The sequence below is a fragment of the Zootoca vivipara genome, chromosome 12, assembly GCF_963506605.1.
Source record: "Zootoca vivipara chromosome 12, rZooViv1.1, whole genome shotgun sequence".
NCBI classification, from domain to species: Eukaryota; Metazoa; Chordata; class Lepidosauria; order Squamata; family Lacertidae; genus Zootoca; species Zootoca vivipara.
The window spans coordinates 35558867-35583956 of NC_083287.1; the positions used below are offsets into that span (position 1 = coordinate 35558867).

Genomic DNA, 25090 nt, shown 5'->3' on the forward strand with positions numbered 1-25090 from the left:
AACATACAAAATGATGTAAAAGGATTAAATTAAATTAATAAATGAATGAATGATGGTTTCAGTATGATTGCTGTGGGCGAATCAGCTGATATGTCTGCCCTGCTCTGGCCCACAGTGGGAATATGGTGAATTGGTAAAGGTAAAGGTATAGGGACCCCTTTCCGTTAGGTCCAGTCGTGACCAACTCTGGGGTTGCGGTGCTCATCTCGCTTAACTGGCTGAGGGAGCTGGTGTACAGCTTCTGGGTCATGTGGCCAGCATGACTAAGCTGCTTCTGGCGAACCAGAGCAGGTGCATTGGTAGGCGGAGGCAAAACATGTTCAGTCGTTGGGAAAACTTGCAATGGCAGGAACTGTTTCTTTACAATAGCCTATCGCACCCAGATTGTATTAATAGGGAAATGACAGCTCATCTTTCTCTACATACATAATACATGTCCACAGGTGTATAAAGAATGCTACTGTAAGTCTGTATCCTTTTCTGTAGATTTCTGTTATAAAGAAAAAGAGTAATAAATATTTATTCCTACTGCAGGTAGACTTTACACCGAATATGCATTTTTCACGTCGTGTCAGAGACGAAGGATGTATAGCAGCGTTTGCAGATTATAGGCAGTTGGAACTTGCCCCGTGTGAAAATTTGTTGTGCTGGATTTGCCAAATAAAGAGAGGTAAGATTACTTTCAAAATTTTACAGCTAGTTCATTAAGCAAGGTGAAAGGGCCTTTTTATTATGGTACACACTGAGGTATAATATGTTCCATTTCAGTGAGAAGCAGGAATCTAGTGCATGGAGGCCATTGTGAATTCAGAAGTACTTATTGACACAATGCATAGTTAAATCATGGAACTTGCTCCAACAATATTTCTGAATACCAATTGCTACAGAGGGAGAGAGCATTCTTGTGCTCTGATTCAGCCTGCTGGTTTCCTACAGGCATCTAGGTGGCCACTGTGAGAACAGGAAGCTGTACTAGATGGGCCATTGGACTTAATACAGGTAGCCACTGAAGGTTTCTTCGCATTATGTTATTATTTGTTCCTCAGAAATGTAAAAATATTGGGGTTTGGTCATAGCACCTGAGGAAATGGCCAACTAAAGAGAGAGTTCTGTAAAGGCACCTGAATCTCCTCCTACTTTTGAGGTTCTGCAGCACTAAAAGCAGAGACATCACCTTGCCAACAAAGGTCCGTATAGTTAAAGCTATGGTTTTCCCAGTAGTGATGTATGGAAGTGAGAGCTGGACCATAAAGAAGGCTGATCGCTGAAGAATTGATGCTTTTGAATTATGGTGCTGGAGGAGACTCTTGAGAGTCCCATGGACTGCAAGAAGATCAAACCTCTCCATTCTGAAGGAAATCAGCCCTGAGTGCTCGCTGGAAGGACAGATCCTGAAGCTGAGGCTCCAATACTTTGACCACCTCATGAGAAGAGAAGACTCCCTGGAAAAGACCCTGATGTTGGGAAAGATTGAGGGCACTAGGAGAAGGGGACGACAGAGGATGAGATGGTTGGACAGTGTTCTCTAAGCCACTAACATGAGTCTGACCAAACTGCGGGAGGCAGTGGAAGACAGAGATGCCTGGCGTGCTCTGGTCCATGGGGTCACGAAGAGTCGGACACGACTAAACGACTAAACAACAACAACAAGCACTAATCCTGCCTCCATGAGCTAGGAAAGAAAGAATTCATATGCAGGTAAAAATGAGAGATCTGACCGCCCTTTTTTCAACCCAAAGACTGTGTTTCCCCTTCAGGCTGTCAAGAAAAACAGGCTGCATCTAACATACCACCTTCAACACAAGATGTGCCAAACACTCCTAGGAAAGGAGAAAGCAACATGTGAGATACATTTGTAGTACAGCAACTGAAACTACAAATAAGAAAGGTGGAAAGATCTAATAGTTCCTATGGAGACTCAAGCTTAAGGAATATAACATTAGACTGGACACTCTCACAGATACAAGAACTTCAGCAGCAACAACAGGCACTGCTCATGAAAGGAAGATAAAAGTTTTAGCAGAATGAGAAAGCTGAAATACTTGATAAATGAAGGACTTCCTGTGTGCCTTTCTCATGAGGGATTGTTGGAGGATGATCAGATTGAATTCGTTGTTCCATGGTTTAAGTCTGTTCACCCTGTACCACAGATGATTTCACTTGCCATTGTAGCATCCGTGGGTTGACCTTACTTGCACCTCTAGCGGGGAAAGGCAGAAGTAGCTTCTATGGGAAATAGGTTTTTTGCTCCTGCCTCAATGAAGCAGTCAAATTCTCTTTTGAATCCTCTTATTCCTTCATCTTGGCTTAGCAATCTTCTTCTGTGATTTCACTCTTTCTACTGTTCAGCTGCTTTTTCTGTGAATGCATCCTTGTTAGAAATATCAGCGACCTGGACATCCACGAGCACTTTCCCCAGGCACTATAAGATGGGGCCTTTGCATCCTCTGGAGCAGCATTTAGCCAGAAGGTCTTACAGCAGGCTGCCCCACAAGAATCACTTGTTGCAGTTGGGAGCCACCCTAGTTCACAGAATCATAGAATAGTAGGCCCAACCCAGGGATGCTACACCGGCAAGCAAAATAATAGCATTGTACCTACCTGAATGGTAGATTTGCTTATCCAGTGTAATGGATCACTGGGGCCACACCCTTCTATGACCTACAACACCTTTTCCCACCTCTGTTTGCAACTCTGTTGGCTTTCAGTTAATGGTTTCTCATAGGAAATAGGTTAATACTGTTCTGGCCTCCAGTTCTGGACTGTTCATGCTTGGTGAATACAGTGGTGCCTCGACTTACGAATTCAATCCGTTCCGAAGGCACCTTCGTAAATCGAAAAAATTTGTAAGTCAAAAAACGCCATTGAAAACACGAATTCCCATAGGAATGCATTGGAAACGGAAAATTTCGTAAGTCGAAGCAACCCTATCTAAAAATTCATAAGTCGAAAAATCCCTATCTAAAACCGCCACGGTTTTTCCCCGGATGTCGAGACATTCGTAAGCGCGCGACCATTACCCCCCATTCGTAAGTCGAAAAATTCGGTTGTCAAGTCGTTCGTAAGTCGAGGTACCACTGTACGTAAAACTGAAGAGGCAGGAGCAAAATAAACAGGCCTATTTCCTGTAAAAGGCTACTCCTGCCTTTGTCCACTAGAGGTACAAGTAAGCCCAACCCAGTGATGCTATACTGGACAAGTAAATCTACTCTTCAGGTAAGTACATGCAGGGGGGTGCGGGCCGCCCTGGGTGTCATCCTGAAGAGGGGTGACATTCGGCGCCCCCCCTCGCCCTGACTCCCAAGCCTACAGTGAGCAGCAAAGCAACGGCAAAGCAACGGCAAAGCAGGGGGTTGCACTGTTCCCCTGCCGCCCATGCTCCTGGCTGGAGTAGGCAGGCAGGCAGGGGACAGGACAGGTGTCATCCTTGAAGGGGGGTGACATTCGGTGTGCGCCCCCCTGCCCACAACTCCCAAACCTACAGTGAGCGGCCACCCCGGCAGCTCGTCAGAGCCGCCAGCAAAGCACTGCAGCTCCCCCCTTCCCCCTACTCATCTCCCAACGTGGGGAAGTGGGTGACAAAAAAAACCTGCACCGGAGACCACCTGACCTTGCTACACCTCTGCATGCAGGGCTTTTTTCCAGCCAGGACTCACTAGAACTCAGTTTCAGCACCTCTCAGGTGGGTGCCATTGTCTTTATATAAGAGAAGAAGGGAGATTTTCATGGTGAGTTCTAGCACCTCCTTTTATAGAAAAATAGCATTGGGTACACACACACACACACACACACACACACACACACACACACACACACACACATATATATATATATATATATATATATATATATATACACACACACACATAAAACAACTTATCTCCGAAAAGGAACAGATAGCATTTCTACAGTACCACCCCACCCCACCCCACCCCCCTCCTCCTCCTCTCTCAGCACCACCCACCCCCTACTCCCCCTCCCCCTACCTCACCAGGCCGGCCCCTCAGCCACCACCACCAAAGCCACTACCACCCCAAGCGCCAGGCTGGGCCCCGCGCCGCCTCCACCGCCTCGAGAGCCAGGCCAGGTCCCAAAGCCACCTCCACCGATTCCACCGAAGGCACGAGAGGTAGGCTGGGCCCCGCCGCGGGCGCCAGCACCACCTCCAGGACCAGGCCAGGCCCTCTGCCGATGGTGGTGGTGGCGGCGGCGGCAGCGCAAGAGGCAGGCCAGGCCCCGATGCCCCCAATGGCACCTCAAGAGCCAGGCTGGACCCCAAAGCTAGCTCCACCAATGACACCAGAGGCAGGCCAGACCCCGCCACCAATGACGACGCCCCCTCAAGACACAGGCTGGGCCCCGAAACCGCCCTTCACAAACAATGGAACAACAAAAAATATTGTCTACCCGCAACTATTATGATATTCTACAACTTGGAAACGTCAACTTTCTCTTTCCTTCTCAATTTAACGCACTTAGCCACAGCAACGCGTGGCCGGGTACAGCTAGTGATATCATATATACTTAACACTTTTGAGAAATATTTGGAAAGTATTTATTTATTTTCTGTACTGCCCTTCGATTTGGTATGCAATGTCATGTAACAGTGATTAATTTTATTTTGATGTGACATTGAATAGCTTTAACCTTATACACTTGCCAGCTTTGGTCTGGTTTTCGTAAACATTTTTATTTTTATGTACTCCTGTTTGCAATATGAAACAATGCAATACCATATAAATCACACTGTGCTCCATTATAAGCAATATGTGTTTGGTTTTCAGGTGCACAGTTAAAACCGGAACCACGCAGTGATATTGGTATGTCGAGTGATTCCACCTTTGCTTAGGTCACATGTATCTCTCTTAAGCAGCACTATAATTGTGGAGGTGGAGCTGCCTTAACAGCTATTTCAGGCTACTGATGGTTCTGTCAGGAGCCAAAGATGTGTGTGCTTCTTGGCTTGGGCACCCCAGTTTCTGCCTTCCCTCAGCATAAGCAGGTCTTAAGTAACCTCAAGGAAAACGGGGAAGGGGCTACCCCAGAGGCTGTCTTTGGCCACTGAGGGTCCTGCCAGGAGCCAATGGTAGCTGCTTTCTGGCCTGGCCTTGCACATTCCTCCGAAATGGATTACATACAATTGGGGAAGTACTATAGCTCGGTGGTACAACTGCTTTGTATCAAGAGATCCCAGGCCCTGCTAGAAAATGTGAAGTCATAACATAATACCTTTAAAAACATATGCAGTGTCTTTTCTTCAGTTTTGCAAACTTGCCTTTCAGCACTCCCCCCCCCCCCGCAAATAATGCCATGATCGTCATTACTGAACCAACCAGTTGTTGTTTTTGCATGGGAGATACAGTGGTCCCTCGACTTACAAACTTAATCCGTTCCGAATGCACATTTGTAGGTCGAAAAGTTCGTAAGTCGAAAAGCGATTTCCCATAGGAAAAAAAATATTTGGAAACATTCGTAAGTCGAGGAAAACCACATTTAAAACCGCCAACGGTTTCCGTTCGGATGTAGAAAAATTCGTAAGTGTGATGGCCATTTGTCCCGTTCGTAAGTCGAAAACATCGGATGTCGAGTAATTTGTAAGTCAAGGGACCACTGTATATTTCCACAGTCCTAGGTGCTCATTTTAAATTTAAATTTGAAAATAAATTATCAGGGTAATCGAACTGTTTTCTTTCTCTTTTTTAGTTTAATGTAATCAGGAAAGTAGCAGCTTTAAATGTACCATGCTGTGGCAGGGGAATGGAGAGGGAGAAGTTGTTCATTGTGTGCTTCAAAATTGAAATCATATATCTGACAGTCTAAAGTGGGCGAGATCATTGAAGTTGCTTAGCCACACCGCTGCTTGTGTGAATTAATGTTATTCACACTTTTGTATACCATAAAGGATGGCTAAGAATTTCTTCAATATTTAATATTAAATTTAATACTCATTATTAAAATAATAAAATTGCTTCTTTTTGTAGAATATTCGTTCAGAATAATTGAAAATGGCTGGATTGAGTACAAGGGCACTGAGTACTATTTCAGTAATGAATATACACCTGCCGAAAGAGCTCGTGAATTCTGCAAGAAACATGGAGGAGATCTTACTGTCATTGAAAGCAAAAGTGAATGGCGCTTTCTGTGGAGATATGTAAGAAAAAATATGGAACATATGCTTTCCAATCAAGTGTAGCTTGGTTTTAAAAAAAGAGCACATAAATTATTTGATCATGGGTATTTTTTGTCTGCTTTTTAATTTTTTTAAAAGATTATTATTATTAATTTTACACATTAAAAACAAAACATACATACATAATATCCGCCTTTTTCCCATCCGCCATCCACAGGCCCCCTCCTGCCACAAGGAAGTCCAGTGAAGGCTGACAGTCAAAGGTGGTCCATTTCATAGTTGAGTTTATTCCCTCCCCCCTCCCCCGCACCAGAGGGCCCCCCCCCCATTTTTTTGTCTGCTAATCATTTTCTTCTGGACGGTGGCACCAAAAGCTTGCAGAGATTAGCAGTGCAATTCTATGCATGCCTACTGAAAAGTCAGTCTCATTGTCTTTATCTTTAATGGGTCTCAATTCCAAGTAAGTGTGTAAAATATAGCAACCTTTGTGGTCATATACTTCTATCATAGCATAAGCCAAGGAAATGAGGCTTGCAAATACATGTACTGTATAACCACCCCCAATAATCATCACATACCCAGAGCATTGTACTGAAAACAGTTTCCACGGAATCAGGGTTCTACGCAGGCATGGATATATGAGTCATATTCCTGAATGGACTGGTGAGATTGTGTGGTGCAACAGATGCAGTTGCTACTTACTGAACACAATGTGTTCCCTGGAAATCCTTCGGTAGGCGAGAGTTTGCACAATGAGTCCATGAATTCCATTCATTCCTATGGGAACATTGCAAATGTAGGATTTGTTTTATCTCTTCCCCACCCCTTCTCCAATCAGCAAAAGAGAGACAAAGTAAAAAAACTTATTTGTCCGACCTCTCCTGCTCTCTGAATTGTATGATCTCGCTCCCCCCCCCTCTGATTTCTGCCCCCGAGTATAGCAAGGTCTGGGCATAATTATTTAAGTGCAGATAAGTGAATTTTTGGATAGCAAGCATGAAAATAGCAAGGCGTGTGTGCATTAGACTCTCAAGGCATTGCTAGTGCTGACACTTATTGCTATCTGTTAACAAGGAAGTTAAGATGTAGTGAGGTACAGTGTCCACCAAACAGTTTGTGATTATCATCCTCTTGTTGGATCTCAGCAGATGTTCTATTGCCCATTCCTGTTGGAACGTCATATTCTGTGGCTATATTGTACTACTTTCCAGCACATTTGTATTCTTTTAAAATCTATGAATATTTTCTTCAATGTGTAATTTTTGTGGCGAAGCATGTAATTTTAATGGCACCAAAGTTAAACATCCCGCCCAGGAATAATTTTCTAAGGAACTTGATGGTGCTGGTAATAGATAAAATAATGTTTCAGAAGGGCAGAATGCTCTTCTAAATGGACAACTGGCCTGGGAAACAATGGGCAGTTAAAGTATAACATAATAAAAAACTTTCTTTCTTGCTTAACCTCATTTTAACTGACCTATTTTAATTTGTTTTAATTGTAAAGCTTTAATTGTGTTTTTAAACAGCACAAGCACATTATGTTCATCATTACAAACTTTCCAAGGAATAACTGAATTATATTGCTCTGGAGAATACCTGATTATTTTATCGTTGCATTTACGTTGCATTTACTCTCTTTTTTTCCTTTGTATGTTTTAGATCAAGTATTATGGAAGTGATTTTAATTTTTATAATTATAATTATTATTATAATGATTATTATTATATTGGTTTAATTCTGGGACGCGATAGAAAGTTCAGGTAAGTGAACAAAAGAAGAAGAGGAAATCAGATTTTTAACAATTGTAAATACTAACTTTGTTCTAGATCATAACTAGGTTAGCATTAAAATTTAAGTGTTCTGTATATAAGGATGTTACACCTGCCCACCATTCATCAGTTAGTCTTCTGATTAACTCTGCAATCCCGTGGTTCTTTTGATGGTTTCCTATGAGAACATCAGATTTCCTTTCCTGGGAGTGGAGAGGGAGGTCTGAGCTTGGCGGAGACAGCTGGATGTCAGTTACATTCTCCATGCCACCTAAGGAACTTCCATGGCCATTGCCTTGCTGAAATCAATCTCCAATGACTGGAAAGTGAGCGTGCCAGTGGCTGACCAGGAGAAGTCTTTGATCCAAAAGATCCAAAATCTTCTTAGTCCCCAACCATGCCCCTGAACTACGGAGAAGCTTGTGTTTATCAGCATGTGGAAATAATTTAATGGCAAGGCGGATTGAAAATGATGGGGGAGTGCACAAATCCTACCCCACCTTCAATTCTGCTCTGCCACCACTGGTGCCAACTATAAGGGGCCTTTGGTACCTGAGCTACCAGAGAACAATTGTTGTGGGTGCTTGGCACCCACACCACTGGGCCTCTGACGTGACTTCTGGTGCTTCAGAAAGCACCAGAAATCATGGCTGATGCCTCACAGAGCCTTGGGGGTTGGTGTCTGAGGTCTTGTTGGGCCTCGGACACAACTTCCAGAGTCCCTAGGAGCCGTTGCGGCATGCACAATGTGACTTCAGGATGGCACAGCACAACATGTCACATTACGTCCCACGCCGCTTGGCGCCCATAATCTGGGGCCTAAATCAGCGCCCCTGTCTGCTACAGTGAGCCCAGAAATGCTTGGGATACTGCAGTTTAGCCATTTTCACCATTTTAGTTCAGTTAAAGTACAGCTGCAGTGTGTCCTTAGAGCCCCAGGCTACCTCTTGCTTTAGAGTTTACCTGGTGGGTGGGGCCTTGGCTCAAAGAGCTCAGTAGCACGTTTCATCACTGCTCTGACTTGCCAATTAACAACAACAACAACAACAACAACAACAACAACAACAACAACCACTCTCCACATCAAATGAGGGGGCGCCTTTTGCACAGTCGTGCGCAGCCCCCCCATCCCATGCGGCTCCCAGCAGTACAGCCTAGATTTGCCCCCCCCCCCTAGGCTGGACACCTTGAGGTAGCCGCCTACCTCTGCCAGTTACCAAATCCCAGATGGGGAGGCGTTGCCAGTAGAGAGTTGGCCAGGTAAGGGGAGGGATCGCCCAGCCCACACAATAGTGGGTGGAACATACCTGGGAGTGATAAACGCCCAATGCCTAAGCCAAGGTCTCCCTACATCTGAAGTTTTAATAAAGTTGTGGCCAAATTTTAATCCCATAACATGTTGTCTTGAGTCATTATTCCGCACAGGTGTTGCCCAGGGTCGGGGGGTCTCCGCCTGTCCGCACAACAACAACAACAATCAATATACTTTTCTTACCTGCCCTTCACCAGAAGGTCTCGGGGCAAATTGCAATGTACAAATGCAGTCTTAAAATTTACTAGGCTGCCACAACTGCCACGTCTCTCACAGCTTTACAGTGGTACCTCTAGTTTCGAACTTAATTCGTTCCGGAGGTCCGTTCTTAACCTGAAACTGTTATTAACTAGAGCCGTGCTTTCGCTAATGGGGCTTCTTGCTGCTGCTGTTCCACCGGCACACGATTTCTGTTCTCATCCCGGGGCAAAGTTCTCAACTCGAGGTAACTCTTCCAGGTTAGCGGAGTTTGTAATCTGAAGCGTTTGTAACCTGAGGCGTTTGTAACTTGAGGTACCACTGTATTAGGTCTGAGAGTGCTGCTTCCCTCATTACAAACTTACTGTGCTCTGCTCCAAGGTTTTTGGGGGCACAGCCTTCCTTTCTCCCTGTAGCCAGTGTGGTGTAATGGCTAGACTGTTGAACTATGAGTCTGAGGCCAGAGCTTGACTTCTCACTCAGCCATGAAGCTCAGTATGTGACCTTGGACCACCAATATTTCTCACCGCATGGTGATTAAAATATAATATTGTACAAAATAACTGGCAATCTGCTCCCCTATAATAGCAACTCAATCTTTAAAGATAATGATTAGGGGTTTTTTGTTAACCATATTTTGAATCTTGCCAATAAAAAAAATCTGGCAATGCTGCTAGATACAAAACTCAATTCGACATCTAAATCTTTTCTTAACCTGGTGTTCCATTGGCTAAAACAAACAAACAAACAAAAACACCCACAAAAAACTGAAAACCATTGTAAAAGTATGCAGTGTAAATGAAAGAGAAATTATGCTGTTCTGTTCAATAATTTAATATTGTTTTCTCTAGTTGGTTAGATGGAACTCCAGTGACCTTTGCAATCTGGGCACCCAATCAACCCAGCTTTTCAAATGATGACGAAACCTGTGTCAGCATCTATCGTGAAACAGGCAAGTAGAATAAAAGATTACAATTTTTAAAGGAGGGGCATATACAATCAATAGCAGGGCAACTGATTAATTAAAAGAAACTACCACAAGTGGAACCCATGCCACATCACAATAACTATTCTGGCCCATTGAAGATACAGGTGGGTGGAATAATAATATTATTTGGCATTTCCTTTGAATATCTCAGAATATGGAAATGTTTCAGAGGACATTTTGGGTATGTCCACATAAGGGCACTAATACATATGTGGGCGTGCTATGGTCCATGGGGTCACGAAGAGTCGGACACGACTAAATGACTAAACAACAACAACAACATATGTGGGTCACTACTTTCATTAATGCATTTGCTTGCCTCGGCTCACACACAGAAGAACATATCACTTGCCAGCGTGATGTAGTGGTTAAGAGCAGTGGACTCATAATCTTGGGAACCGGGTTTGCTTCCCCGCTCCTCCACATGCAACTGCTGGGTGACCTTGGGCTAGTCACACTTCTCTGAAGTCTCTCAGCCCCACTAACCTCACAGAGTGTTTGTTGTGGGGGAGGAGGGGAAAGGAGAGTGTTAGCCGCTTTGAGACTCCTTAAGGGGAGTAAAAGGCAGGATATCAAGTCCAAACTCCCTCCTCCTCCTCCTCCTCCTCCTCCTCCTCCTCCTCCTCCTCCTCCTCCTCCTCCTCCTGCTTCTTCTTCTTGTCTGCTGCATTAGACAAGTGACCCATCTAGTCTAGCATCCTGTTAGCGCTCATTTGTTAAGTTTGTAGTCATCACTGCCTCATACTGGAGCAAATTCTATGCACTGTGTGAAGAACTACATTGTTTTGTCTCTCCTGAATATTCTAGCTTTTAGTTTCATTGCGTGTCCATGAGCTCTAGTACTATTGGGGGGTGTGTGTTCTCTGTCCACCTTCTTCCTGCCATGCATAATATTATGCATTTGTATTGTCTCACCTCTTACTTGCTTTTACTTGCTTGCTTTTACCTCCCACCAAATATTGTAATCTTTCCTCTTAGGAGAGTTGCTTCATCCCCTTTATTATTTTGGTTGCCCTTTTCTGAACCTTTTCCAACTCTACAATATCCTTTTTGAAGTAAAGTGATGAGAGCAATACACAGTGTATTCTAAATGCAGTTGCTCCACAAAGTTGTGCATAGAATGGCATTATGATTGCAGTGTTATTTTCAATTCCTTCCCTAATGATCCCTAGCAGGGAGCTTGCTTTTCACACAGCTGCTGCACACTTGGCTGACATCTTCTTCAAGCAATCCATTATGACCCAAAGTTTCTTTCTTATCAGTCACCACCAGTTCAGATCCCATGTGAAATTAAGATTTTTTGGCAAGGAAACAAGAGCAACTTCTCAAACTGGGACGGCCTCATCAGCAGTTGAGATTATGTTTGCTTCTAGGTTACCTTCTACAACCAAAGTGTTCTGAGGAGATGGAAAGTCTTTTCTGACTGGGGTTGGAAACACCATACTGTCCCTTAAAAGGCTGGTATTTCATCCCTGCTGCCCTTCTTGCAAGAAGGTCTTATCTTGAGGCTGTGGCCTAACATGCTTAACTACCAGGCATCTATGCTGGCATTGTTTCTAAGGATCTGAACAAGCCAGTGGGATCTCATCCTTTCCCCAGACAGTTTCATAGTGGGGCCATCCTGAAGTCACCTCCACACAGAAATAGATTTCCCTCGTGGAAGTGTGCTTCTTTTCACCTACTCTCAAGAGTTCTCTTCCTAGTGGCATTCTCCTTTGCTCAATGGATCTTAGAGCTCAAAAACAGCCATGTGTTCCACAAGGACAGTGTAACAGTCTGAATTATTTCTCCCTTTCTCCCTAAGGTTTGCCACCTTTCCACTGCCAGCAGGAACTCCATTCCTCCCTCCTCTCCTCCTGTTTATCTTTCTGAAAGAGACTAGCATTCCCTTGATATCAGTGTTTGCAGGTCCCACACTGTAGGTCTTGGGCTGCCTCAGCTTGTGGGGGATTTTTTTTCTAGCATGCCTGACCTCTTTTCTAGTTTTTACTTGTCGTTTATTGTTTGGCAGAGTGTTTCTTCTTCTGGTTGTGCTATCATTGTGCTTTTTCCAGTCTCTTGGAGTCTTATATTTTAAAGAGCAAAAAAGAGGACACATTTGCCAACTTCTGCTTTTAACTGCGGATCACTATGATGAATCTCATTTTACAAACCCATGAAAAAGAGTACATGTCCTGGAAAAACAGGACATATGGCAACCCTGAGATCTCTACTAGGAGAGAGGTTTTTTTGGTGCGTGTTTTTAGTTTGCAGCAGGAGTAGCAATTTTGCCAGCAACCGCTAGGTGAAACTTGACTTCCACTTTCATCTAACAGGTTAAAAAAAATGTCATTCTTTGTTTGGGAGTGATTTCATCTTACTGATCAACACATAACTTCTCTATTCAGGCTTATGGCACGACATAAACTGTGGTGCTAAGAACAGATTCATCTGCGAAAGGCATAACAGTTCTGTCCATTCAACTGCTGCTCCCACAATGCCTGCACCTGTTGGGGGCTGTGCGGATGGCTGGCTTTTCTTTGATAAAAAGGTAACTAAGAAAGTGATTGCAAATATACTGGTATATTTTCAGTTACAGGTAGGTAGCCGTGTTGGTCTGAGTCGAAGCAAAATAAAAAAATTCCTTCAGTAGCACCTTAAAGACCAACTAAGTTTATATTTTGGTATGAGCTTTCGTGTGCATGCACACTTCTTCACCAAGGGGGGTGGTGGTGGTGGAAATAGTAACTCTGTAAGTCCTGGGATCTGCGAGACCTTGAAGTGCTGGCCAGTCAGCTAATAAGAGTTCACTGGTTCCATGCCCTTCTTCCCAGTTGTAAATATTAAGATTACACCAGCAAGAATGAGTCTTTCTGTAAAAATAAAAAATGATTCAAATCAAGTCTTACTGGCTAGTGATTTAAATTGATTTGATTTGAATCAGATCTACCCTGCTTTCAATCCATCACTCATTTACTGACATGTATTTCCATATCTGATCACTTCCAAAGATGTTCAGTAGAGCATTTGTGACTGGGTTGGGGAACTAAGGTAAAGTAGTGTATGGTCTACCATTTACAAACCTCTGCAGGCTGGTGGAGGGCCAGAGCAGGAACTAGGTAAATTCCCCCCACCTCCATTTTCCACGGCATTGGTCAACTTTTTATTAGTCCCTGGCTTCTATATGAAGAAATTAACTACACTACATCCTCCACACAATCTGAATCTCTGTCAAGTCAGTGAATCTGAGGGTTGGGATTTCTCTCCAAGGCCAAGTTAAAATATCCATGTCTGCAACCCATGATGGTTGAATTCACTAACCATTTCATAATTGATGGAATTTTGGAGTTTTCCTCCCCACGTAGTGCTTCCAGTTATTTGGGTTGAAAGAAGAAAGGAAAAGCTGGTCCGATGCACGAACTGCTTGCAGAAATCTAGGAGGGAATCTGGCAACTATACCGAACAAAGCTACACAAGGTGCAGTTGGTTCTTTTAGAACACGTTGCTCACATTGACTTAACACTGACTCAATACGTAATAATAATAATTTATTATTTCTACCCCACCGATCTGGCAGGGTTTCCCCAGCCACTCTGAGCAGCTTCCAGCAAAATATTAAACTACAATAATTCATCAACTATTAAAAGCTTCCCTAAACAGGGCTGCCTTCAAATGTCTTCAAAAAGTCTCGTAGTTGTTTTTTCCTTTGACTTCTGATGGGAGCGTGTTCCACAGGGCGGGTGCCACTACCGAGAAGTCCCTCTGCCTGGTTTCCTGTAACTTTGCTTCTCGCAGTGAGGGAATAAAAAGGGTAAAGGTAAAGGGACCCCTGACCATTAGGTCCAGTCGTGACTGACTCTGGGGTTGCGGCACTCATCTCACATTATTAGCTGAGGGACCGGAGTATGGCTTCCAGGTCATTTTGCCAGCATGACTAAGCCGCTTCTGGCGAACCAGAGCAGCACACGGAATAGCCCTGGTTAAGTCCACATTCCAGTGGACCACCAGGAAATCAGCTGAAAGGCCATCAATGTGGGATAAAACATCCCCTACCACTCTCTGGAAACCATTTGGATCCACTAAGTGGCAGGGGCAGACCATCTGAATCGGTCCCACCTCCCTGCAGAGGGGAAGGGTCGCGGAGAAGTCCAGTTGCACCAGGAAGTCATCTGACCATGGCACTTATTTTATTTCACTTTTACTTAGTGTCAGATCACCCACATCCATAGAGGTAAACACCAGGTCTAAGGCATGTCCATGACTATGAGTTGGGCCCAAACTTATTCAGGGACAGCCCCATGGAGGCCATGCTTTCCACGAAGTCCTAAGCAGCCCCTTGTAAGGTTGTGTTGGCATGGATGTCAAAAATCCCCTAGGACAACCAAACTAGGTGTCTCCAGGAGCACATCCGCTATGACCTGAAGCAGCTTGGCAAGGGAATCCTTGGTGCAAGATATCTATGAGCCAGAAACTCAAGGCCCCACAGAGGAGCTGGAAACCAGGGTGGTTCTGCAGCAGTGCATATTACCAGCTCCTTCCATGTGGCTAGGCCTCCAATTCCCCAAGCTGCATAGGAAGAATCCATTCTGTTGAGCTTCCTACATTACAAATGTCAGGAGAGTAGTTATTTCGTAAACATAGACAGGGCACCCCAGTGTGGTGTAGTGGTTAAGAGCGGTAGACTCGTAATCTGGGGAACCGGGTTTGCGTCTCCGCTCCTCCACATGCAGCTGCTGGGTGACCTTGGGCTCGTCACACTTCTTCGAAGTCTCTCAGCCTCACTCATCTCACAGGGTGTTTGTTGTGGGGGAGGAAGGGAAAGGAGAATGTTAGCCGCTGTGAGACTCCTTTGGGTAGTGATAAAGCGGGATATCAAATCCAAACTCTTCTTCTACTTCTTCTTTCCCCTCCCCCATTGCCCCTCTTTCTCTGACACATTCTTCCTTCTTGTTACTTAGGGTTGCCATATTTCAAAAAGGAAAAACCCAAACACCCCAAGTTGTTGCACTTTTTTTTAAGGAAAACCCTAAGATTCAGGACAAAGCACTGCCTTTCGGAAATTCCGCCTCTCCCTCCCCCCATCAATTCTGCCTTTGAAATCCCAGTAATGTCTGGGAAAATCTAGACGTATGTCATCCCTAGGTTACTCATGTGAAATTAGGCCAAGAGCCAACATTAGGCCACCTACTCCTTCTTTATAGTGGAGTTAGGTAAAATGCTCATTTCGGGAAGCAGCAAGGCTTAAGACAGATAAATAATGAATCTGAGTTTATATGTCCATCAGTAAGTCAAATTTATTTGCTCAGATCATTGGTAAATACAAAAGCACAGTTAGGCTGAGGGGGATAAGTGATCCTCAGCACACTAGACTTTGCAATGAAATTTTGCCTAATCTATTGGTCTGTCGAAACAAATATGTAGTATATTTATTCATATCCATCAACAGATAAGGCATTTTCTCCTTAGCTATCATATTCTGGTTATCTGCCCAAGTCTCTAATTTCAACAATATGATGCAACATGCAACAAATCAATAATTCTTGGGATTGTTCTTGGAGTCCTTCTTGTGAACAAGCACTATAATACTTGAGAAGTAACAACATTTACATTGTTAATATATAAGATCTTAACTTATATGTATATGCATATTATCAGTCAGAAAGAAATTGTCTGCCGTGTGTCATTTTGAAAGGAAAATGTGTGATGGTACCAAATGTTAGAAAAGGCAAAATCATGACTTCACCTTTTTCTCCTAAGACCCTTCCAATTCAGATCCAGACCCTTCCTAAGCTGAGTGAAAACGAGGGGTGTTTATTGTAATCATGGCCTGTTTGTGTTTTTTCCAGGCAAAAATCTAATGAGCTGGATTATGTGGTCCTTTTAAGAGCAGGGGTAGCCAATGTAGCATCTGCAACATTTTGTTGCATTAAGAGAATGGTCAGGAATGGTGGCACATATAGTTTTTCTCTGTAAGAAAAACAAGTTTAAAAAGTTGTTGTTGTTTTTTTTAAAAAAAGATGCAGTCAAGTAAGATCTGAAGTGGACCATAGTGGCAACTTCTGCATGACACAATTTTAAAAAACAAAACAAAATGAACATAAAATATAACTAGATCAGTTCATGGTATCCTATATTGATTACTTATAAGTGAGGGAGAGTATTTACCAAATGCTTTATGATGAAATATGTCCTTGTTTTTATTCAGCATTTTTCATAGTGCACTTAGAAAGTGCCTCAACTGATCCATGGATTGGACTGAACGATATTAATACTGAAAACAGTTTTCTATGGACAGATGGAAGTGGGGTCTACTATACAAACTGGGCCAGTGGTTTTCCAGATTATGGTGTAAGTCCTGCCTGCAAAGGCTTTCATCTTTATTTTTTTCAGATACAAGAAATGTTCCCTATTTTCCATTCCTGCAGTGAAATTATATATATTCAGAGTGCCTTCTCAGCATTAGCACCCCATTAAAGTACAAGTCTCCCCATGCCAATCTTGCAAGGTTAGCTGGCCATATTTTGATATTTAACACATGGATTGGTGGTTATGATTGTTAATCCTCATTTTACTCTTCATTGTTCTGTTTATTGTAGTTTAAACTGTTGTGAGCCACTCTGAAAATACTTCTGAATAAGTGTGGAATAGAAATTTTACAAATACTGTAGATAAATTATATAGTTAATAAAATATATATGAAGTATCCAAGGTGGGCAGCATGTTCTGAGGATCCTCTGACAATTTTGACTTAAAGCCAATTATATTCTCCAGAGTTGCAATTTTAATCTCAACTCTGTCTGCTGCTTTTATTCTGTCTGAATTTTGCCAATGAGTTAAGGACTTAGGGATAATCTTCCAATGCTCCTTTTTCCTAGTTAGACTGAATTCTTTCCTTCCCATCACACAGCAGCAGTGCCATTCACTTCAATTGTACATCCCCTTGTGTGCTGGGGAATTAAGAAAATTCCAAAAGGTATCTCACCCATTGTTACACATCTTCCTGTCACTGCCTCTGTCCAGCAATTATTATTTTTTCCTATTTTGGCTTACTAGGATTCAGTTGCATGCAAAGACCAATGTCTTCCACCCCATCTCCTCACCTTCTGCACCCTCTAAATATATTATAGGGGTTCCCCCAACCCCTCTGAAGCAGATTTGGGTTGGGCATGAGATGTATCCAAGGGAAGGGGGAAATCCCATGGTGCAAGCAGAAATCCTTGGACTGATAGGATGAGTTATTAGGAGACCACCCACTGTTATTGCTCCAGTTTGATGCTCACACCTTTCTTTAGAATAGCTGTGGGGAATGTCTTTCTGCAAGCCTAAGTCATAGCTGTCAAGTTTTCCCTTTTCTTGCGAGGAATAAGGGAATTTCCCTTTAAAAAAGGGAGAACTTGACAGCTATGGCCTACGTAGGCCTTCCAAGCCCTCTTATCTGGCTGGACTTTTGAAGTGCTGTCAATCAGCGGATTGTCAAGTGACCTTATCAGCTGGTGTCATTGTGGGGAGGGGTACTTAGTGGTAGTGTACTATGCCTTGCAGTACTGGAACTGAAAAGCAGGGCAGAACTGCAGAAACAGCAAAGGGAGCTGTGCAGCCAGTTAGCAAGAACAGGCATCTCAAGCCAAGCAGCTAGTTGGGGAAAGTGTTGTACCAGGAAGAGTTGGGCATCATGTGAACAGTTTTATAGCTGGCTGTGCTACCTAATCTACTTCCTGTAAACATCAGGGGGCCCTTGATCCAGAGCATGCATCAGTTACTGATGCCTACTCTTGAGAGACAGGACCTCTTGTGCTGCTAGACAAACACTACAGCTTTAGTTGGGGCTTTGGTGTGGACCTTGCACCATCTGATCCTGGAATCACACAGGTAATTGTGGAGTCAGGTGCTAGGCTATGCGACCTGTTAGCTTTTACAGGTACCCTGAGTGGTGGAAATCTCAGGTTATATGTCGGGCTCCACTAATCCCCCTTAATCCCAGGACACACTGGGGGCAGCACCTCCTTAGAGATTTCATTCAACGGTGGAGGCTGTTTCTTGGCTGGATTGGGTAAGACAGCGGCGAGAAGCGACAAGTATTCATCTTCAAACTTGGTTCTAAAAGGATACGGTACTGCTTTCATCAAATTTGAGAAGTACAAAAGGAGGGCTTTTAAGTGTAATCTGGGACAGGCATAGGCAAGCTTGATCCTCCAGATGTTTGGGGACTACAATTCCCATAATCCCTGTCCACTGGTCCTGTTAGCTAGGGATGATGGGAGTTGTAGTTCCAAAACATCTGGAGGGCCGAGTTTGCCTATGCCTGATCTAGGATAAAATAATTGCCTCCTGCGCAAATTGATGGCTCTTGTCTTATTTGTTTTTTCTTATCTTTTAATTCCTTAGGAAGACTGTGTTTTTATGATGAAGGGGTCTGGAAATTCAGCAGGAAAGTGGAGAGATGGACCATGTTCTGCCAGGAAAAGCTACATCTGCCAAAGAAACTCTGGTACATTTTTAGAAGAGAAAGAACAAAAACTATTTTGCAGTTCAGATTGCTTTCTAGAGTCCAAAGCCTGTTTTCTGTGCCATATCATTTTGTCAAAAAACAAAATTAGATTTCCAGTATTAGAGATTTTGTACTTGGCTGTATAAAGAAAAGAATGTGATCATGACAACAATATTTTATAGATATATAGAGATGAACCCTGGTGTCAAAGAACCTCAGTTGTGTACTTCTTGATAGGGGACTTGACTTTTCTCTATACCACCCCCAAAACAGGACAGAGGAGGCTGCTGGGGGGGAAAAGTTTAGTTCTATTTCTTTTTAAAACAATTTTTGTTAAAGGTTTTCATTGTTTACAAAAGCACATGTATGTGGGGTTTTTGTGTCAGTATCACTTGGGTAGATTCTCTTTCTATTTGCTTGTTATGTTTCCTTAGTAGTGAGAGAGGTTAGAATCATAGAATCATAGAGTTGGAAGAGACCACAAGGGCCATCCAACCCCCTGCCAAGCAGAAAACACAATCAAAGCATTCCTGACATTCCTGGTTGGGGTGGCCTAGGGTGTGGTTGATTGTCTTTGGTTGGCTGCAGTGGGATTTGTGTGTGAGAGAGGGGAGCGATGTTGTTGGGTTAAGTTAACCATATTGATTCATTTAGTTCTTTCTTAGTGTCATAATATCTAGCCATGTTGCAAGTGACAGCCTGCCCCCTGATCAATGCACTTTCATTTTAATAAGAAGAATAGACCCCTATGAGTACAGCCACCATCCGAGGTCTGTTTTTGGACAGAAATTACCAAAACAGAAGCAGAAATTTTTATCATCCATGAATAATGGTGGCTAGGAAACTAATGGAAGAATAGTCACTTGGCTTCTCTGAAAAGAAATGAATGTGTTTCTCTGAAAAGAAATGAATGTGTTTCAAGAAGGTCTGTTGGCTACTTCTTAGGAATTTCTGGCTGTAAAGGAATTTGTGGCAGTAAAGAATAGAGTTTGACTAACATGTCGGTTTTAATGTTTCTCTGCAAATTCTTAGTGCTTTCAGATGTTAAATCTTGGGAAATAATAATGTTCAGACATTTCAGTATGAAATGAAAGCAAATTTTAGGAATGTATGCATTCTAAAACAATCTCTGGCTATTTATTTATTTATTTATTTATTTATTTTGCTATAGATCCCGCCTTACCATACTTTGAAACAACAATTCCAGCCTCAGGCTATTTCCATTTTGGGAATAGCAGTTACTTTTTCATTGGCACCAAAATGACATGGGGAGAGGCCAGGAAAAAATGCAATTCTGAACAGGCAGAGCTTGCCAGCATTTGGAATCCCTACATTCAGTCATTTCTGTGGCTAAAAGTGTTGAAATATGAGGAGCCCGTGTGGATTGGTCTAACTAGCAACACGGTAAGAACATGCAATGTATGTTAACATGATACTGCTTTTCCACTCCAAGGGTTTGTATTCAGAAGGACATAAGTTAGAAAGCACAGGGCTTTCATTAGCTGACTTTATTCAAAACTAGGGACTGCCCCTGCTCACTGCTCGCTGCACTTGCCAACCCCACCTACCCCTTTGGCAACCACTCTCTCCCCACATCCGACCAACTGCCCTCTCATCCCTCTGGTTCCTCCAAGCCCCGCCCTTCACAGCTCACCCCAACCTCAACTCCCTTTTAAAACAGGGTAGGAGAAGTGGGTTCCATGATCACTGCAGATGGTGACAGCAGTCACAAAATTAAAAGACGCCTGCTTCTTGGGAGAAAAGCAATAACAAATCTAGACAGCATCTTAAAAAGCAGAGACATCACCTTGCCAACAAAGGTCCGTATAGTTAAAGCTATGGTTTTCCCAGTAGTGATGTATGGAAGTGAGAGCTGGACCATCAAGAAGGCTGATCGCCGAAGAATTGATGCTTTTGAATTATGGTGCTGGAGGAGACTCTTGAGAGTCCCATGGACTGCAAGAAGATCAAACCTATCCATTCTGAAGGAAATCAGCCCTGAGTGCTCACTGGAAGGACAGATCATGAAGCTGAGGCTCCAATACTCTGGCCACCTCATGAGAAGAGAAGATGCCCTGGGAAAGACCCTGATGTTGAGAAAGATTGAAGGCACTAGGAGAAGGGGATGACGAGGATGAGATGGTTGGACAGTGTTCTCGAAGCTACGAACATGAGTTTGACCAAACTGCGGGAGGCAGTGGAAGACAGGAGGGCCTGGCGTTCTCTGGTCCATGGGGTCACAAAGAGTGACTAAACAACTAAACAACAACAACAAGGAGAAGTGCTTCACACTGCAGCCTGCGTGAAGCACACCTCTCCTCTCCCCCCCCCCTTGCAGGCATCTTTAATACAGGGGCAAGTGACTTGCTGAAGGGCCTTCCATTAACCCCCATAGCAGGCGTGTTCAATGGCAGGGAGCCAGGAGCTTCATCCAGCATCTGGCTAAATGTCTATGGCTAAGTGCCAGCTCACTCCTCTTGTTAAACCTCACTACAGGCACTTTTAATGGAAGAGGGGAGGTCCATCTACCTTGTTTTTCTGTGTATAAGACTATATTTTCCCCAAAGTTTAAAATTGGGGGTCGTCTTATACACGGGAATATTTAAAATATTTATTTCTTAATTTTGGGCTCAAAAAATAGGGGTTGTCTTATACATGGGGGCGTCTTATGGGTGGAAAAATACGGTATTTCTTATCTGTACTAGGAACTTAGATAGAACACTTTCCAGAGGCAGTAGATATAAAAGTGACCAGAGCCCTTTCCTAGAATTAACAATGTACACTGGGGGGGGCACCAAACCACTCGTTCAGCCCCTGTTCCCATGCATATCTCTGGGCCTGCCTCTCAATGCAATATATGTGAAGGATTGTCTGTATGTGAGCAGCTGAATGCAGCTCCTCCACCTCTCTGCATCTCATTGGCTCCCAGTACGTTTCTGAGCTCAGTTCAAAGTGTTGGTGCTGACCTTTAAAGCCCTAAATGGCCTCGGTCCAGTATACCTGAAGGAGCATCTCCACCCCATCATTCTGCCCGGACACTGAGATCCAGCACCGAGGGCCTTCTGGCAGTTCCCTCATTGCGAGAAGCCAAGTTGCAGGGAACCAGGCAGAGGGCCTTCACCCTGTGGAACGCCCTCCCATCAGATGTCAAAGAGAAAAACAGCTACCAGATTTTTAGAAGACATCTGAAGGCAGCCCTGTTTAGGGAGGCTTTTAATGTCTAATAGGTTATTTTATTTCATTTTTCTGTTGGAAGCCGCCCAGAGTGGCTGGGGATTATTATTATTATTATTATCATCATAGGCTTGCCATCCGTCAGGCAAATTCCTGACATGTCCTGGTTTCCGGGTGTAAAAATGGCATCGGGGGGGGGGGGGTCAGCAAAATGTCAGGGGGAAAACCCGGATGTATGGCGACGCGATGGCAAAAGCGTTTGGAGGTTTTCCAAAAAAGCTCAACAATTTGGGTTTGTTCATCTGTGTAAGGTTTGCTGCTTCCCAAAATGACCATTTCCCCTAACTCCACTTTGGAAGACAATAAAGCAAGAGTAAGTGGCTTATTTTTGGCTCTTGACCTAATTTCATATGAATAACATACGTCCGGATTTTCCCATATTCTGAAATATGACAACCCTAGCATCTCTCCCAGTGCAGGAAGAATTTCCATATTTCCCTTTGAAGGAAGATGCAAATAGTGTTTCAACTGTTTTTAATAATCAGAACACAATAAACGATGTTACAGGTAGGTAGCCCTGTTGGTCTGACCTAGTCGAAACAAAAAATAAAATAAAATTCCTTCCCGTAGCACCTTAGAGACCAACTAAGTTTGTCATAGGTATGAGCTTTCGTGTGCATGCACACTTCTTCAGATACAATAAATGGTGATGTTGTAACCTTCCCTGGGAAGTTAGAGTAATTATAATACCATACCATACCATACCATACCATACCATACCATACCATACCATACCATAATAATTGGCTTCCAGCATGTTACCACATGAGTAATTGCCCATTCAGGAGAAACATCCACATTCACTGTAATTACAAAACACAGCAACACCATTCACAAGCAATGTCATTTCCTGCCTGGCATGCAGGACACAGGCAATTTCCCATGCCTCATGGGTCACGGGATGTTAGGGTACAGATGCCACACATGTGACAAAAACAAAACCATTCCTGAGACTCATGTATTTATTCTCTCTTTTTAAAATGTCCTTCCTAGAGAAACTGACTTCTCCAGTTTTCCCTGTAGAAATGCTCATTTGTCAGACAGGGGGATAAACAAACCAAGAGGATTTCTGCTGACCACATCCTCCGTGCATAATTAATTATCATTATTATCATCAGCATAAATTTATATCTAGTTCTTCTTTCCAAAGGAGCCCAGGGTTGCAAGCCATGTAGGGCTTTGTGTGCTAGTGCTAAGACCTGGGGACCTGCAGGTATATGGCGGTATACAAATTTTTAATAATAATAGGGCCTTGTAGGTCACTAGCAGCCAATGCAGTCTTTTCAGAATTTTATATTATTTATATCCTACCCTTTTCCCTGATAGGGACTCAAGGCAGCTCACAGCTAGATATAGCATAACTAACCAGATACCAAGACTTGATCAGTTGCCAGCAGTCTAAACACAGTGATTAACACAATCCCCAGTTGGGACAGAACAGGAATACTTGCCATTTCTCAGTCAATTATCTACCTCCACTAACCCAAAGAGGCCTCATTCTGTCAAGAAGAGTCAGAGCATATGCTAGTCTAAGCTATTTCTCAATAATTGGTGACACAGGGTCACATTACCAATCCAGCTGTGTTCTGCAGTAGTTGTATCCTCTGGGTCACGCATCCCCAAACTTCGGCCCTCCAGATGTTTTGGGCTACAATTTCCATCTTCCCCGACCACTGGTCCTGTTAGCTAGGGTTCATGGGGGTTGTAGGCCAAAACATCTGGAGGGCCACAGTTTGGGGATGCCTGCTCTGGGTCATCTTCAAGGCAAGACCTACATAATGCACTTTGGAGTAGCTCAGGTGAGAGGCGCCAGAACATGGACAAGTAAGGCCCAACTATCTCAGTTCAGGAACAAATACAGCTGGCCGACTAGCATCCATCTAACCCAGGCATGGGCAGCCTTTCTCCAGGGGTTTTGGAACTACAACTCCCATGATCCCTAGCTAACAGGGCCAGTGGTCAGGGATCATGGGAGTTGTCCTTCCAAAACATCTGGAGAGCCAAGGTTGCCTATGCCTGATCTAGCCTTTCACTGCTTCCAGACCCCTGCCGAAAACCTTCCTGGCCTCTCCAGATTCAGTTGGAGAGGATAGAGTTATGTGCCATCAGCATACCAATGACACCTTGCTTCAGATCTCCAGATGACATCTCCCAAGAGTTTTTCCAATAGATATTAAACAGCACAGGGATGTCTTCAGTTGCCATAGCTATAGCAGTACCCAGAATTCATCACCTGATTGTGTTTCTGTAAATAAAATGAAAGAGGGCGGGTGAAGGTGATGTGGAGCTCATGTTATGGGAAATAAACTACAACCAGCATGTGTTGTTCCAATGTGCATTAGAATGGTGAGCGCTACACATGGATAAACAACCGGAGACTGATGTACACTAATTGGGCACCTGAAGAGCCAAAGCAGAAAATAGCCTGTGTCTTCATGGACCTTGAGGGTCATTGGAAAACAGGAACTTGCAATGAAACATACTTATTTATCTGTGAGCAGCATCATGGTAAGCAAAGGAACCTCTCTCTTTTAATGTGGGGCATAGCACTCTAATTCCAATAAGGTCTCCATTTCAACACAGAGCTCAGAACTGTACTCTAGACACTGATCAGATAGGATCTTAATAAAACAGTTAATTCTGATTTTGGAGTACACAATTCTGAACATAGAAATCACTTTCATCCAGAACGAGGGTAACCACATTCAGCGGCGTAGCTAGCTGCTTGGCCACCCGGGGCAGCAAACCTGAAGGCCCGTCCTTACCATGCTCAAGGCGGTTCTCCTCACAGCCGGTTTGCGCTGGCTCCGCAGGGGCTGGTCCTGCTCGCCCACCGAAAGTGCATGCTGGGAAAAGAACCAGGTTGCAAACCAGTGCCCTCTAGCGGCGGCTACACTGGTACTACACCTATAGAACCTTCCCTCTCAACAGCACCTCAGCTGCTGTTTACATACTATGCCGAAGCCTTTACAGACTAGGCCAAATGGAGGTA

General features: G+C 43.7%; 1 protein-coding gene across 1 annotated transcript in view; it reads left to right on the top strand.

Annotated features, from left to right (window-relative positions):
• The window catches only part of LOC118092113 (macrophage mannose receptor 1-like), a 64506-nt gene that overhangs the window by 29336 nt on the left and 10080 nt on the right, over nucleotides 1-25090 (top strand). The window contains exons 15-25 of the mRNA XM_060281062.1: nucleotides 535-670; nucleotides 4785-4820; nucleotides 5982-6151; nucleotides 7790-7890; nucleotides 10261-10361; nucleotides 12779-12927; nucleotides 13742-13853; nucleotides 16582-16724; nucleotides 18762-18864; nucleotides 20036-20268; nucleotides 24441-24606. Of these exons, the coding sequence (XP_060137045.1) occupies nucleotides 535-670; nucleotides 4785-4820; nucleotides 5982-6151; nucleotides 7790-7890; nucleotides 10261-10361; nucleotides 12779-12927; nucleotides 13742-13853; nucleotides 16582-16724; nucleotides 18762-18864; nucleotides 20036-20268; nucleotides 24441-24606 (1450 nt within the window). The remainder of the gene's footprint in view (nucleotides 1-534; nucleotides 671-4784; nucleotides 4821-5981; nucleotides 6152-7789; nucleotides 7891-10260; nucleotides 10362-12778; nucleotides 12928-13741; nucleotides 13854-16581; nucleotides 16725-18761; nucleotides 18865-20035; nucleotides 20269-24440; nucleotides 24607-25090) is intronic.